The 14,084-nt window shown below is 41.9% G+C and overlaps 1 protein-coding gene across 2 annotated transcripts in view; it reads right to left on the bottom strand.

Moving 5' to 3' along the window:
- The window catches only part of LOC122804867 (UDP-glucuronosyltransferase 1A1-like), an 879,031-nt gene that overhangs the window by 403,838 nt on the left and 461,109 nt on the right, over nt 1-14,084 (bottom strand). The window contains exon 1 of one of the 2 annotated variants that reach the window (XM_044075044.1): nt 10,972-11,890. The exons of the other annotated variant lie outside the window; for it this stretch is intronic. Within the exon in view, the coding sequence (XP_043930979.1) occupies nt 10,972-11,838 (867 nt within the window). The 5' untranslated portion in view covers nt 11,839-11,890. Of the gene's footprint in view, nt 1-10,971; nt 11,891-14,084 lie in introns of those variants that run through there. 2 annotated transcript variants of the gene reach the window in all.

A 14,084-nucleotide genomic window follows, 5' to 3' on the forward strand; every position in this document is an offset into this window, starting at 1 on the left:
CTTAGAATGAAATATGGCTTGCACATAATTCATCTCATCTCACAACAAAACATTAAAACAATTTAGGTCACAAAAACACAAAAATTCTGAAGTTTATTAATGCACCCCACACCAGAGAACACCATCTTATATCTCTCCAAAAAAAAAACTTAGTGGTTACCAATTATAGGCCAGAGGAATGAGGGTATGAGCTATTAATGACCTACTGTCCAAGGTTTGATTCTTTCAGTTTTCATTCTGCCTACTGGGCAGTTATGAGCAAATAACTTAACCATGCAGTGCCTCTAGGCTGAGTCTGAAAAAGGTCCATGGGGATTAGTGTTCTACCCCAGTTAATGTCATCACTCATAGCTGGAAATGTTTCTGTCATTAATCACCATAAAATATTGCATTTTGAAATTGCTTTTAAATCTTAAATCTTCTATATTCTATTGCTTTTTATCACATCATCTCAATCATCAAGATTTTCACATAATAACATTTCCAGTAATATACTCATACCCTTCCTTCCTAGAATTCTTTATTGCTACTAGCCATTCCCCCTTCCACCTTTTCATCATTTCGAATTATTCTTCTTCCCTTGCAGATCTGTTTTTTTTTTCTTTTTACTTCCCTCTCATATTTCTTTATAACCCTTCCACATTATCTTTCCAACAACTCCTTCATTTTTATTAATGATTTTCTTAAGAACTCAAAATAAATGCAGTTTTGTCAAATAAGCAATAAACATTTTCAAACCTAAACCACCATATTTACTCATACATTATAACATTTCTTTTTGACTGGGTTAAGCTTTGACCCCCCCCCCCCATAAAAAGAAAAAAATAATTTATATTATTTCTTTTTAAAAGCAAATTGGATATGAATATGCACCCACAATATAGCCTAACTTTCCCCAAATATATGTACCATGTTCCTATATGATAACTCAAAATATTTATATATCATGTCACTATATCCAAACCATACATCTAAAACATCTAAAATCTTGATCTCTGCTTGTAAAAAAATACTTCTATACTATATAAATTTAAACCCACATTACTCATACATTCTTCTTTTTCAAATAGTGCTACTTTAATCCACCCCTTTCCATAAATAGAGATGCATAAGCTGTATAAACTGGAATTTCAGCATCATTCAAATCTTTGTTGTCCCTCCTAATTTTTCTTTTTGCATTCATCAGCATTCATAACCATAACAAATAAAGTCCCACTTATAGGACACCCTTGCTAAAAAAAATCTTTGAATTTTTATTTCCTTACTGAAACACCCATTAATCAAGATTTTATGCCATGAACTGACGTATACAGTTCTTACTAAATTTATATGTTATGTATCCCATAATAAGCCAAACTTTCAAACATACTTTTATGACTTACGCAATCATATGCCTTTTTGACATCACATAATATTATTTTGGCCCCATTCCTCTTGCATATAAAATATTATGCATACCTCCCTCACAATAATTACCATATCTTAATTTTCCCCACTCTCAGTATCATAAATACATGTATCCAATATATTATTTAGCAACATCTTCTATTCTCTTTGTGCACTTTTTATTAGTAATTTATAGTCAACCATTAATGGCCTCCAATTTTTATATAATTTCTTTCTTCTTTATATACAAAATATTTTACATGATTTCTCTCTCCATTTTTATATAAAAAGTATTACTCCCTCACAAATTTTCTCATCTGTAACACCATTCTATAAGCAATAATTTAATACTTGCACAGACAAATTCTTATTTTCTTCACTTATCTTATTATAATAATCTTATCCTAGTCCATTAATTCATGGCATACTCATTGGACCAGATTCAATAACACCTACACTAAGTGTACATGATGGGCCGGATTCATGATGGCTTGCATGGAGTCTAAGAGTAGAGTAAGACTCCATGCAGCCATCATGTCTGACGAGCGATCCAGGAACAGCCTGCAGGGACATGCAAGAGAGCTCCTAAAATGACTCTTACACGGACAGGGCTGGGATATGCAAATTACCTCAATTGCAGGCGAAAGGCATGCAAATGAGGTAGATTTGCGATTCAGGAAACCCGAACCTGTCCGAGTAAGAGCAGTGTTATTTGCAGAAATGTACTCAGTTGACAACTGAGTACCGTTCTGCAAATAGCAAAACGGAGCCATGACAGCTCCAAATAAAGGTTGCATCCAGTGCAAGAAGCATGCCAATGGCCAAATATACGGCCATTGGCAATGTTTCCCGATGCAATATGAAAAAAAAAATTTTTTTTCTCCTATCTCCGATGTTTAAGCGTAGCGCAGAGCCGCACAAACAGGCTGCGCTCTAAAAACCAGAAAACTAAAAATTAAAACCCACAAATGTGGATCTTATTTAAATTGTTAATGTACAATGCAAGGGAATGGCAGGCTGAAGACAACATGGCCACCGAGTACAGGTTGCTAAGGGGGGATGCTCAGTCTAAGAGATGTAACCAAGCATTAGTAGGCAATCCTATGCAAAGGAGGGTTAGGATAGTGAATCACAAGTTTACATAGCAAATGAGCACAGTCAGTGGAGTGTAGGAGTAGGATAAGGGGAGTAACAGAGTAGAAGATAGGTGACATCATGAGAGGGGTATGTATGAAAGAAGGGAAGCTCATTGGAGCAGGGTGGCATGTGTCAGCTGTCATTTACACATCATGGAAAGAGGTGTGTCAACAGGTAGGCTAGCTAAAGGCAAGAAATGGAAGGTGTATGCCGTGGATAACACCAAAGTTTCTTGCTGAGCGGGTATGCGTGCGTGTGCGCACCTGTAAACCCGAGTAAGACAGAGTGCGCGCGTGTAAGCATGAGTGCACGCGTTTAAGCCGGAGTAAGCATGTATAAGGCTGTTTAAAGAGTTGTAAGCGCGTTTGCGCTGGTGTGTGCGTGTTTTAACCCGAATAAGCAAGTTTTAGTCCGTGTAAGCATGTGTGCGCATGTGTGAGCTGCTGTGAGCATGTTTGCCCTTGTGTGCGCAGTGCTGCCCCCCCGAGGAAACAGAAAGGAAAAAGGAAGCACAACAAATAGTAGGGAGCTACCAGGGAGTACTAGCAGAGCTAGCAGGTGAAAACAATCAGAATCAGGCAATTACATAGGCAGTACACTAGCCCAACCCAGCCTAGCACTTAAAACTCTACAAACAACAGTCCATTATGTTTCTCACAAGAGACACTGCAGTAAGCTAATAGAAGTGAAAACTGAAAAAGCTTTATTGAGACAAAGAAATGTTAGGGGCTGCCATTGCTGTTATAAGGCAACATATGCAACATGTTGAGGGTGGTGACAATGGAAATGCTGCTGGACAAGCCACAATGAGGAGACGGAGAAGAGTATACAGGCCCAGGGTAACCTACCAGGGGCTACATGAGCTGGAGATAGTGGAGCACTATAGAGTGGACAGAGACCTCCTGCAGCAAATTGTTGAGCTGTGCAGGCCACGCCTCACACACAGAACCAAGAGAAAGGAACCCATCCCAGTGGAAACCAAGGTATGTGTTGGCCTAAGAATATTAGCAACAGGTACCTTCCAGAAACCAACAGGTGATATGATGGGGATATCACAGGCATCAGCATCCAGGGTACTGCACCAGTTCCTGGATGCCATATCAGCACATGTTGGTGATCGTGGATATTTCCCCAATTCCCGTGAGGTATTGGCCAGCAATATGCATCTCTTCCAGCAAATAGCAGAATACCCTGAGGTAGTGGGTGCAATAGACTGCATGCACATATGCATCAAAGCACCAGCCGGTGAGCGGGGTAGGGTCTACTTCAACCGCAAGGGCTTCCCCTCCATCAACTGCCAGGTCATGTGTGATGCCCAGGGCATAATACTGAATGTGTGTGCTGGCTGCCCTGGAAGCTACCATGATTCCCATATCTGGCATCTGATGCAGCTATACCAGACATTTGCCAATGGGGACATCCCACATGGTCACCTAGTGGGGGATGCTGGCTATGTACTGGAGCCGTGGCTGATGTCAACCATCAGAAACGCACACACACCTGAACAGGAACGCCATAATGAGGCACACGCACCAACAGGTAATGTAATCGAGCGTGTGTTTGGGCGGCTCAAGTCATGGTTCCGGTGCCTGGACACATTTGGTGGAGCCTTGCAGTACTCTCCAACTACATGTACCCAAATTCTCATGGTATGTGCTATGCTACATAATATGATTCTGCAAAAACAGCTGCAGCAGGACCAGCATAGGCCTGGGCCAAACAGCCCCCCACCATTGCCAAGGCCATCACAGGCAGAGCGTGACTCAGAGGAGGAACAACCTGTGCCTGCCCCAGTAGGCAGAAGGAGGTGTGCCCAGTATGCTTTGGCCTTGGCAAAGAGGCAATGCATAGCACATACACTGGCTCAGTAGGAACTCTGGAAATTATACCTCTCTTTGACTTGCACATATAGTAAAAGGGATGCCTAAGTTGACACTACCTGCTTTCAAACATGTACAGGGAGTGTAGTATGTGCATCCGACATAGGCAGCCCTGCAGCACCACCTGAGGCATGATTGTCATGTGTTAAGCAATATAAAGTAGTGCTAAACAGCATTTACCACCATGTAGTATATGCAAACAAAATCACACACACCAACTAGCACAACTGTGGTCAATGTTGAGTAATATTGGGCACCATCCAGCAATGTTGGTGAATATTGAGCAATGTCGGACAAGCCTGGTCTAAGTAGGGCATAGCTGAACAAAAGCCAACATGCTCACATTTGCTTAACTGGCCCTTAAGCAGTCTGGTCTGCTCATTATGAAAATATAAAGCAGTGATGGGCCTCGAACCCAGGATACTTTGCACTATAGTTAAAGTACTGAACCACTAAACCATGACAGTATTGCAGTGGTCAGCCTGTAGGAAGGAATGTTGATAAGTCTATGCAAATTATCTCATGGAAACCCTGCAGGCACAGCATAATCCCTCTCGAGTTGTGCCACAAAGGTGAGTCCTGCAGCAAGAACAGAACCTGACTTCCAACACACACAGTATAAATGTTAATATTGGTCATGTTCACACACATCAACAAATGTAGTGGACCTCAGATAGCAACATACTGAAAGGTCACACTGGGCATGCTCACACACTTGAATAAATGAGTCAAATGTCAGGCAACAAAACACAGAAAGCCTGAACTGGGCATGCAAACACACTTAGGCCATGTCTGAGTACAGCAGTGGGCCACACATATCTGGCAGTTGTATGTGTTAACCCAGGAACCTCTCACTATCCAGCAATCTGCCCTGTGCACACAGTTATATGACAACAGACACATATATAATATAGTGGAACCCTGTCATAATCAAATATGTTCAGCAGATACCTAAGTTGTTCATAGAAGCTGGTAAAGCAAAGACGATAAAGACCTGAAAACAGTATCAGCAATAAACATTGTGCATCCCGAACATTAGCATAGGTTCAGAGGTCGATACTAGGCTATCTGCCTTAGGGCATGTACAAGCCTAGCCAGAGTGTGTTTGGCATTCGCAACCCTGTCAGATTACTACACTGTGCGTGTGAATAGTAGGTCACATAAGATAGCCCATGTACGTGTAGGCTAGTGTGCCTCTGTCTAGCAGGGACACAGAAGATATCCCAGGGGTAAACATATGATCACCCATACAGTCATCAAGATGTCTCCTGTAGGTGGTCAGTGGGTGGCTTTGCTTATGTGAAACTGGGATTACAATCCGGAGTGAGTGGAGCCTCTGGGATAAGAATCTGTCCTTCCAGCATGTCCTATTAACATCTGTGCTGAGGTATATGTCCCTGGAGTGTGTAGCTCCAAGGGAGTCAGATATCCTGAGGTGGAGCATGTCCAGTAATTCTGGGTTAGGTATATCTGTAAGCAACAGGCACACATCATATCCGAGTAGGTGGTAAGCAACTGAGTAGAGCTGGAATTACTGCATCCGAACTGTGCAGGCCATCCTTGTGAGTCCCTAGATCTGCTTGGTGAGGAACTTCTGTGGCCAGTACAGTTGCTGCAGGTGTCAGGTAATGTACACCCCAAATGTGGCATTGTAACCAAGCATGGTTGTGATGAGTATAGGGGCACAATGACCTCACTCGATCTAGATGTGAAACCATATGGGATAAGGTGGCCTATATAGAAGGTCTGTCCAACCACTTTGGCAACGCGATTGTCAAAGGCGACAGTATGAACAAGTCATGTCCCCAAACCCCTAACAGCTCCTACTGTATGTAATGGAGTACTACCTATGTGGTAATGTGTGGGCATGTTGTTATTCCCAAAGGGGATTACTATGCAACTAATGGCATTTAGCTGTAGACCATGGCTCAGGCACCAGTCATCCATCTCTGTGAGACCCTGTTTGAGTATGTATGTGGCAGCTGGAGAGTTGATTATGGCACCCAGTTTGCAGTCAAGTGCAAACATGGTCAGCCATATTCCCGCTGTGGTAGCCTGTGCATCAGACAAATATATACTGAACAAGAGAAGTCCCAGGACTGAGCCGTGTGGGATGCCATGTGTAACTGATGTATAGTCAGACATGGCACCTGCAATTCTATTGATGTGGGTGCTATCCCTGATCCAAGTAGCAATCCATCGTGTGAGATATGTGTCCATATCGATGCTGGTGAGCCTATGCATAATGGCTCAATGGGTTATTGTGTTGAAGGGTTTTGCAAGGTTCAGGTAGGTTGTGTGGACAGCCGTCCCTATGTCGATGGACCTGTTAACCGTTTAAAGAATACAAACAGGTTCAAGAGGCAAGATCTGCCCACAACAACGATGAAATGTGTAGGACACAGTGTCTGTAGGTAGCTCGTGTAAGATGCAGGCCGGGACAGCATCTGGTCCCATTGATGCTGTGATGTATGCTTTGGGGATGGCAGCACTCACCTGTTACTGTGTGATATCAGGGAGATTACACTCTGTTGGGATGGATAGTTGCTCCTTAGTGGGGATGGGGGGGGAGACATCTGCACTGAACCTGTTTGCCAGGATGTTGGCAATGCCAGTGGGTTCAGGGTAAGTTTAGTCAGTATGCAGTAACTCACAGCATATCAGTGAGTGTCCACCCAGGTTCCTGACATAACTGAAGAAGGCTGTGTGATAGTCCTACATGTCTGGTGCAATTGTCTGGTAAAAGCGGCTCTTAGAAAAGTTCATGAGTGATCGTAGCTGTCTGCTAGTACAGATCACAGATGCCTTCCCTGTCTGGGATTGTGCTCTATCATGTAGTAGCTTCCTCCTGACGTTGTACAGCTTATTAATGGCTGGGGTCTACCAGACAGGTCCCCTGCCATTGGAGGAGTGAGTCCTGTTTTTATTTGGGATAGCACAATCCCTGCAGTCCACTAGGTGTCCATAGAATGTGTATGTAAAGGATTCAGGAGTCTGAGCCATATCTGCCACTGTCTCAGGGTCTCTGAAGGATACCACCTTGCTTTGGTGAAGTGAGACGTTGGCTCATGAGAAGTTCACCAAGATTACCCAGGATGGGTGTGTGGAGGGTATATGTATGTCCAGTGAGATACACATATGTTCTGACCTTACCAATGAGGGGTATATCGCTGCTGTGGAACATAGACTCCCCATGTTGGTGATGATCAGGTCCAATATGTATTCCCCCTTGTGGCTGTGGTGACTGGTTGTGTCATAGCATATGAGTCTACAAATTGTAACGACTGTTGGGCGAGGGTGTTGAGCCTTCAGTAGTATCCCCAGTCAATATTTGTGTATTTGAAGTCACCCAATATAACGGTGGTTGTGGAGACCTTCATATTCTCCATAGTTCCCATGAAAGCCGAGTGTGGTTCCTGAGTTTGGGAGGGTGGTCTTTAGCAGGCAACAAACTGAAAGGCAGTTTTGCACAATGGTAGTTGTATATGTATGGTCTGTGATGCTTTGTGCAATGCTACTAACCCGGAGGTGTGTGTATCTGTGATGTATATGGATACTCCCCCTAGTTGTATTGTCTGTTCCAAGTCTTGTGGTCAGAAAGCATGGTATGGAACATAACCTGGTGTGCATAAGTGAGCCTGAACCAGGCGTCTGTTACTGCACAGATATCACTATCCTCCATACTGAGGAGAGTCCTGAGTGGCCACAATATGAGGGTAACACATTTGGTGTTAAGCAGCATTACCCTTAGTTTCATTTAACCTGTAATGTCTACGGAGGTGGGTTTGTCTTTTGAGCCCTGCTTAAAAAAGGCACTATGGTGGTAGCAAGAGCCTTAGCCAGCATTCGAAAGTCCAAGGGTGACAGGTGCACGCTGTCCAAAGTGAAGCTACGTGGCATGGCGAGCATGTCACCACAGGCTGACAAACACTGTATCCCCTATGAATGACACCAATTTGTTAGCCAACTGTTAAACATGATGTGTTTGTCTGTATACTGTGACATCATAATTGGTGGGTGTAAGATGCTATACAAGGTCAGGGTCATACTGGCCTGGGCTACATGATCAGAGTGTTCCTCCATGTATCATGTCATGTGGTCCAGGGAGTAACATCTGAGGTTTTATGCACCAGCATGGACAATGATGGTGCCAGTCCTGTACTTGCTTTGGAGTGACCTGACTGCATGTGTTATGTGGCAGATCCTGGCACCCGACAGATAGCCCAAAGTGACTATTCCCTTGTTTGGGCTGGTGAGTGGTACGTCAGTGAGTCTGACAATATGTGTCACCTATTACAAGTGTATTAGGTGTGTTGTTTAGCCCGAAGGGCAGGGACTGTGTGGCACACTGACATTGTGAACTATGTGATATGTGGGTATTGTAGTGGGGTAGCAGTTGTGTGTGTGTCTGCTTTGGAGGTCTCTGCTGCTTAGGCAGAGTTCATTTACAGCATCCAAGTATGTCTATGTGTGATAATGTGGTTTGAGTGCTGTCATTAGAAGATATGTGAGACTGATATGTGGTGTGTGTGGTTACCTTCACCACTTGATAGACTGTGCCAGTCATGGGTCGAGAGAGTTCAGCACCCTGTATGTCTATATAGGTGCATCTCACACATATATCTGAGTTTTTCGGGAGGAGGAGAGGGTTGTCTGTGTACATGAGGCAGATGTGACATTGTGTCAGCATCACAATATTCACCAGCTGGACTGGAGAGCACGCATGAAACCGACTCCTGGACATGCCAGGATATTATGATGACATACTCTGTAGCCTGATCACAAAGGATCAGTAGGGTGTTAAGTGTGCAAAAGAGTATAACAGGGATTAGTGCTCAGGTTCATTGGTGTTTTGTAAAGAGTAGCTGAGAAGGAGTCCAGACTGAATCATGACACCTCCATCAGCTATGTCATAAATAGCAATGTACACCCATATATGTCCTGAGTCAGGGCCAACTGTACCTGACTGACAATGCCAACATCCTGACAGACAGGCCCATATATATACATACCCACCTCCCACTGACGATAGTCCATATCATCATACCAGGAGATATCACATGTAGAATGGACAAGCAGCTACCCCCAATGCCAAAAGCATGGCAGCAAGTGGAATACATTGATTCTCAATATGTGTCATGCATAAACTACAGAACAAACAGATCCTGCACCTAAACAGTCAGCTGAGCCTCACCCCCTACACAGTACACAGGATGTGGAACCGTTGAATGTGTTACAGCAACATATGGCACTCCCCACAAGTGTTGGTGCACAACACACCATGGGAAGTCAAGTCCAGTACACCTATGAAGTCTGATCTGCAAGGTCATGGAGTCCATCATGGTTGAAGTCATAAACAGAGCTTTTGGAAGCTGACATACACACAACCCTACCAACTGTGGTATGTTCATGTGAGGATCATGGTTCCCAAACATGTTAGACTGTTCGCAAGGCAGCCACCCAGGGCATACATCACTGAACACAGCTACACATGTCTCACATAGACTTTGAATAGCCCTTTATCAACATCCCAGACACATGTAGTATCCACAAAACCAACAAGCTGTGTATAAATATGTGTTGACATATCATGGAATGTCAATGTGTCCACAGATAGATCACACAAGGTAAGGATTATGAGGTCCTGTTCAAGCTGTTGACACCTGCTGACCCACATGGACCATTCCTGGAATGGCATAAAACAAAGTGTACACACATCACCATGTCCAGTCTGATGATGTCACCATCCTATAAATACAGCAGGAGAAGGGAAACCAGCCAATAAAGCAAATAGCGTGCCATGTTAATGCATCTCTCTCTAGTATCATAACATAGGTAGTGGTTTGAATCCTGCAAACGCTGACTGTGTGTGTGGGGGTGGGGGTGTGTATGTGTGCAGTTTGTTTTGAGAGGAGTGCCCTTTTTGGAGACTGGGAAAACTCACTAAAAGAGGTACATTCCTCTTTGAAAAGTATGACTCAGAAAATGAATGAAAAATAAATGCCTGTTCCTTCTTTCTTGCATCTCCTTGTAGCTTTGTTTTTCACAATTTCAAGTTACTGACATTTACAGCCTCCATCTGTTCTGGTATTCTAAGTAATTTGTTTCTTACTATTTACAGACTGAAATCTTTTTTTTTTCCTCCTGCCATCTTCTCTCATTTCTGAACGTACCTGCTCTCTGCTTTCTTTTCTACTGCTTTGTCTGGAACTCAAATACCACATCTATGTTCAACTTTGATAGGAAAAACTGCACTAAACTTTGTAAGTCTCTAACATCTATCATTGCAATGCATACACACTTCATTTGTCATCATCCACTGATAACCACAATGTCAGCATTGTTTCTTATTTATCCTGTGTCCTAGTTCAAATCTGAAAATAAGCTTCAACAAACAAGACTTCCTCTCTAGGTTATTATATTTCCAGTATGCAAATAAGTTATCAGGAACTTATTGTTTCCATATTTTATTATCAGCTTGGCATTGTTATTTCAGGTGGTATGAATAGTTCAGTGATATAAACTAGACTAAAGCAGTCATTAAAAAATTGTCAAATAAAGTACATACCAGTGTCAAGCTCTTGCTCGATTTGCAGTTGATGCCACCAATTAAGACCATATTTGGCATCAGAGGTCTTGGATTTTCCAGAACAAAGTCATATCTCATTAGCCATATAGCTGCATGGCTCACAACCTCCTGCAGTGAAATATCTTGTTGTAACACCTTTTTGGCCAAGTCCTCAAATGATGAGTACATAGCTTTGCAAAATAGGGGTTCTGTTAAAGCATTAAAAACATTTAGCACTCGTTGAAAAAATGTCATGCGATCTGAGAGACCAGACAGTATTGTAGGGATATATGATGGGATATTTGGGCACTGTGTGGCCCGATATTCTAAACCACAGGGGGTTGCCCTCAAGAAATGCATAAAAGGAACAGACAAATAGTGAGCAAGTATGGAACCACAGGGACTGAATGGATCAGTTAGCAGAATATCAAAGTTTTCCTTTTTCAGGGAATCCAGGAGTTCTTCATCAGACATGAGACTTTCACAAGCAGCAAAAAGTAAGTTTGCTATTTCCACATGAGACAAAACTGTTCGCCCATATTTCAGCAAGTAGGGTTCTTTGTAGAACATTTCTTTTTTCATGTTCTCGACAACTTTCATTAAATCTTCTTCGGTAAAAGGTATTTTGAAATATTTTAACTGCTGACTTTTCAAAGTTCCGAACATAAAGCTCTGTTGTGGAGCAAGGATAACAGTATCATGTCCTCTTTGTGCCACTTCTTGCACCACAATCTGCATGCTCAGCCAGTGACTACCACCAATGGGTACCACCAGCATCTTTTTACCCTCAGCAGAGTAAAAAAGCAGGAATACTAGAAAATGCATGGATTTTACTAATGGATTGAACGACAGACTTGTAGAGCTCATTTTATCACACAGCTGTAGGACTGTAGTCAACAAAGCAAGTACTAAATGTAACAAGTGAGAATGAGTCAGAACAACAAACTGTTAAAAAAAAAAAAGCTTTCTAAGAAGAAGGCGGAGAGGCTTCACAGACAACGTAATAAAGTGTTTAAAAATGATTTCAAAGAAGGAATTAGGGGTGTGGCTCCATACACAAGGCATAAGTCTGTCACAGCAGCTTATCTGTAAAATTCCAAAAGTTTAGCATGTTTTGGCATGATTACTCACTGTTAGCTTACAGAATTCATGGAATGCTAAAGTGAAGAGAGGAAACAACATAAATAGATTAAACAGAAATGTAGTATTAGTAACTAATGTTTACATGTATGTTTAGCTGCAGTAGTTTTGGAGACTTGTCAACTCTCTGGAATTTATGAATCTGTTAAATGAACATATATATCTCATAAAGCAATTTAGTTTAACTGCAGAATTGAAACTGTAATCTAATAACTTGTAGTCATTTTTGGTTAAAAGGAAGGCAGCACTGTCTCACTTCTCTGTATTCTAAGTTTAATTTTGTATGTTTTCCACCCATGATTGTTTTTGTTGAAACCACATGTTCAGAAATGTACTTCCTGTTTGTACATGTCTTTTAAAGTGTCCTCTAGGAGGAAAAAAAAAAGGAAAAAGTGCAAATAATAATCAGTGAAATGCAGGTGTAATAGTAAAGCAGTGATATTACAGACAAGAAAAAAACATGCTGCAGTTCATGAAACAGCAAAGCCATCAATCTAGCCAATTATCTAATCACCAAGTAACAAAACAGTAATCAGAACTGGAAGGATTAGAGTTAGCACAAAAACAAGAACAGCAACATTTCAATGGCTGGCAGACCAGTAACTGTCTTCTATCCATATGAAGCGGGAGTGTCAATATTTTCAGCAACCTAACCTATTATTTACGTTCAAGCAGCTGAGGTTCAGGTTTCAGTAGTGGGGTAAAGGTACTTAAACTACAGGAAATGCAACATACTTTCTCTGTAATCCTTTTATTTGTAGTCTCCCAAGCAGAGAACGGTTGAAGCGTGAAGTTTAGTGAACGAGTTGTTATCAAGTGACAACTTTTTTTCTTTGGACTAGAAAGTTCATTCTTTTGCTTTGCACACAGAAGAAGAAAATGTATTTTTTAATGTTTTCTACAATAGTTGTTTTGGTTTACTGCTCATTATCAGAGATGAACTGATTACATGTCTTGGTCTGCACTGGTATTACTTATTTACCTCTGAGATATTTTTGGAATACATGTCCCTTTCAGTCTCCTACTGTTGGGGGTCCTATTGGTAAATTAGTTACATAAGGAAAGTGTACAACATTGATGGGAGATGTCCTCACACTGGCAGTAGAGAAAACATTCTTAATGATGAGGAAGAATGACCAGAGCTTGACAAATTTTAACTTGGACACTGTAAGTTAATTAGTAGTTCTGAGCTCACCCTCTAGCAATATAGGAAAGACATAGTTTGTCTCTCACACACCCCCACCACCACCACCACCCTCATGATGGATCAGCCCTAGACCTGATATCTGCAAACAGCAATTCATGGAGAAATTATGATTTATAACTGGCCATCTGTATTATAATTTGCACTTCATGGCCACCATCCAGCCAGAGTTATAGCTAAACTATACAAAGATATTTCAGGTGGATTTGGTTTTCATTTGTTGCAAAACCTGAACTCTCCCAAAACTGTTTCATCATAAATATACACAGTACTTCCTGTTCTTGATTTATGCTAACCTTATGCATGTCCCATGCCATCACATTTGAGACCTGGCCTAAATTTCAGTGAGATTATCTCAATGCTTATGTATGATCATTGACGATTCAAAAGGAGGTGGGGAATGTATTCCATACAGCTTTGGTATAAATAACATGCTCAGAATAATGGAGGTCTGCTATATCATTGGCTATAAAGGTTTGTTTAGTAATATCACAAGTGACTGAATCCTGCAAACTGTTGAAATATAAAATCACAAAACAACTGAGAACTAACAGCCTGTGAAAAAAAACATCCAAACTGTAAGCAGGGGGCAATCCCCATGCACCTCTATGTGTGGGCTGTGCCGCCCACAGTCCTACTAATTTGTTATTCCCACTCTGAAGTTGCATAACTTTGGATCACAAGTTCACTGGTTTGCAACTATGAACATGTATTCTCTTGTCCCCAGGGATGTACTGGTAATATTAAGCAGTAAGAGAGTGAGGGGATC

Source organism: Protopterus annectens, chromosome 6.part0, assembly GCF_019279795.1.
Source record: "Protopterus annectens isolate FY-2018-M chromosome 6.part0, PAN1.0, whole genome shotgun sequence".
Classification (NCBI taxonomy): domain Eukaryota; kingdom Metazoa; phylum Chordata; order Ceratodontiformes; family Protopteridae; genus Protopterus; species Protopterus annectens.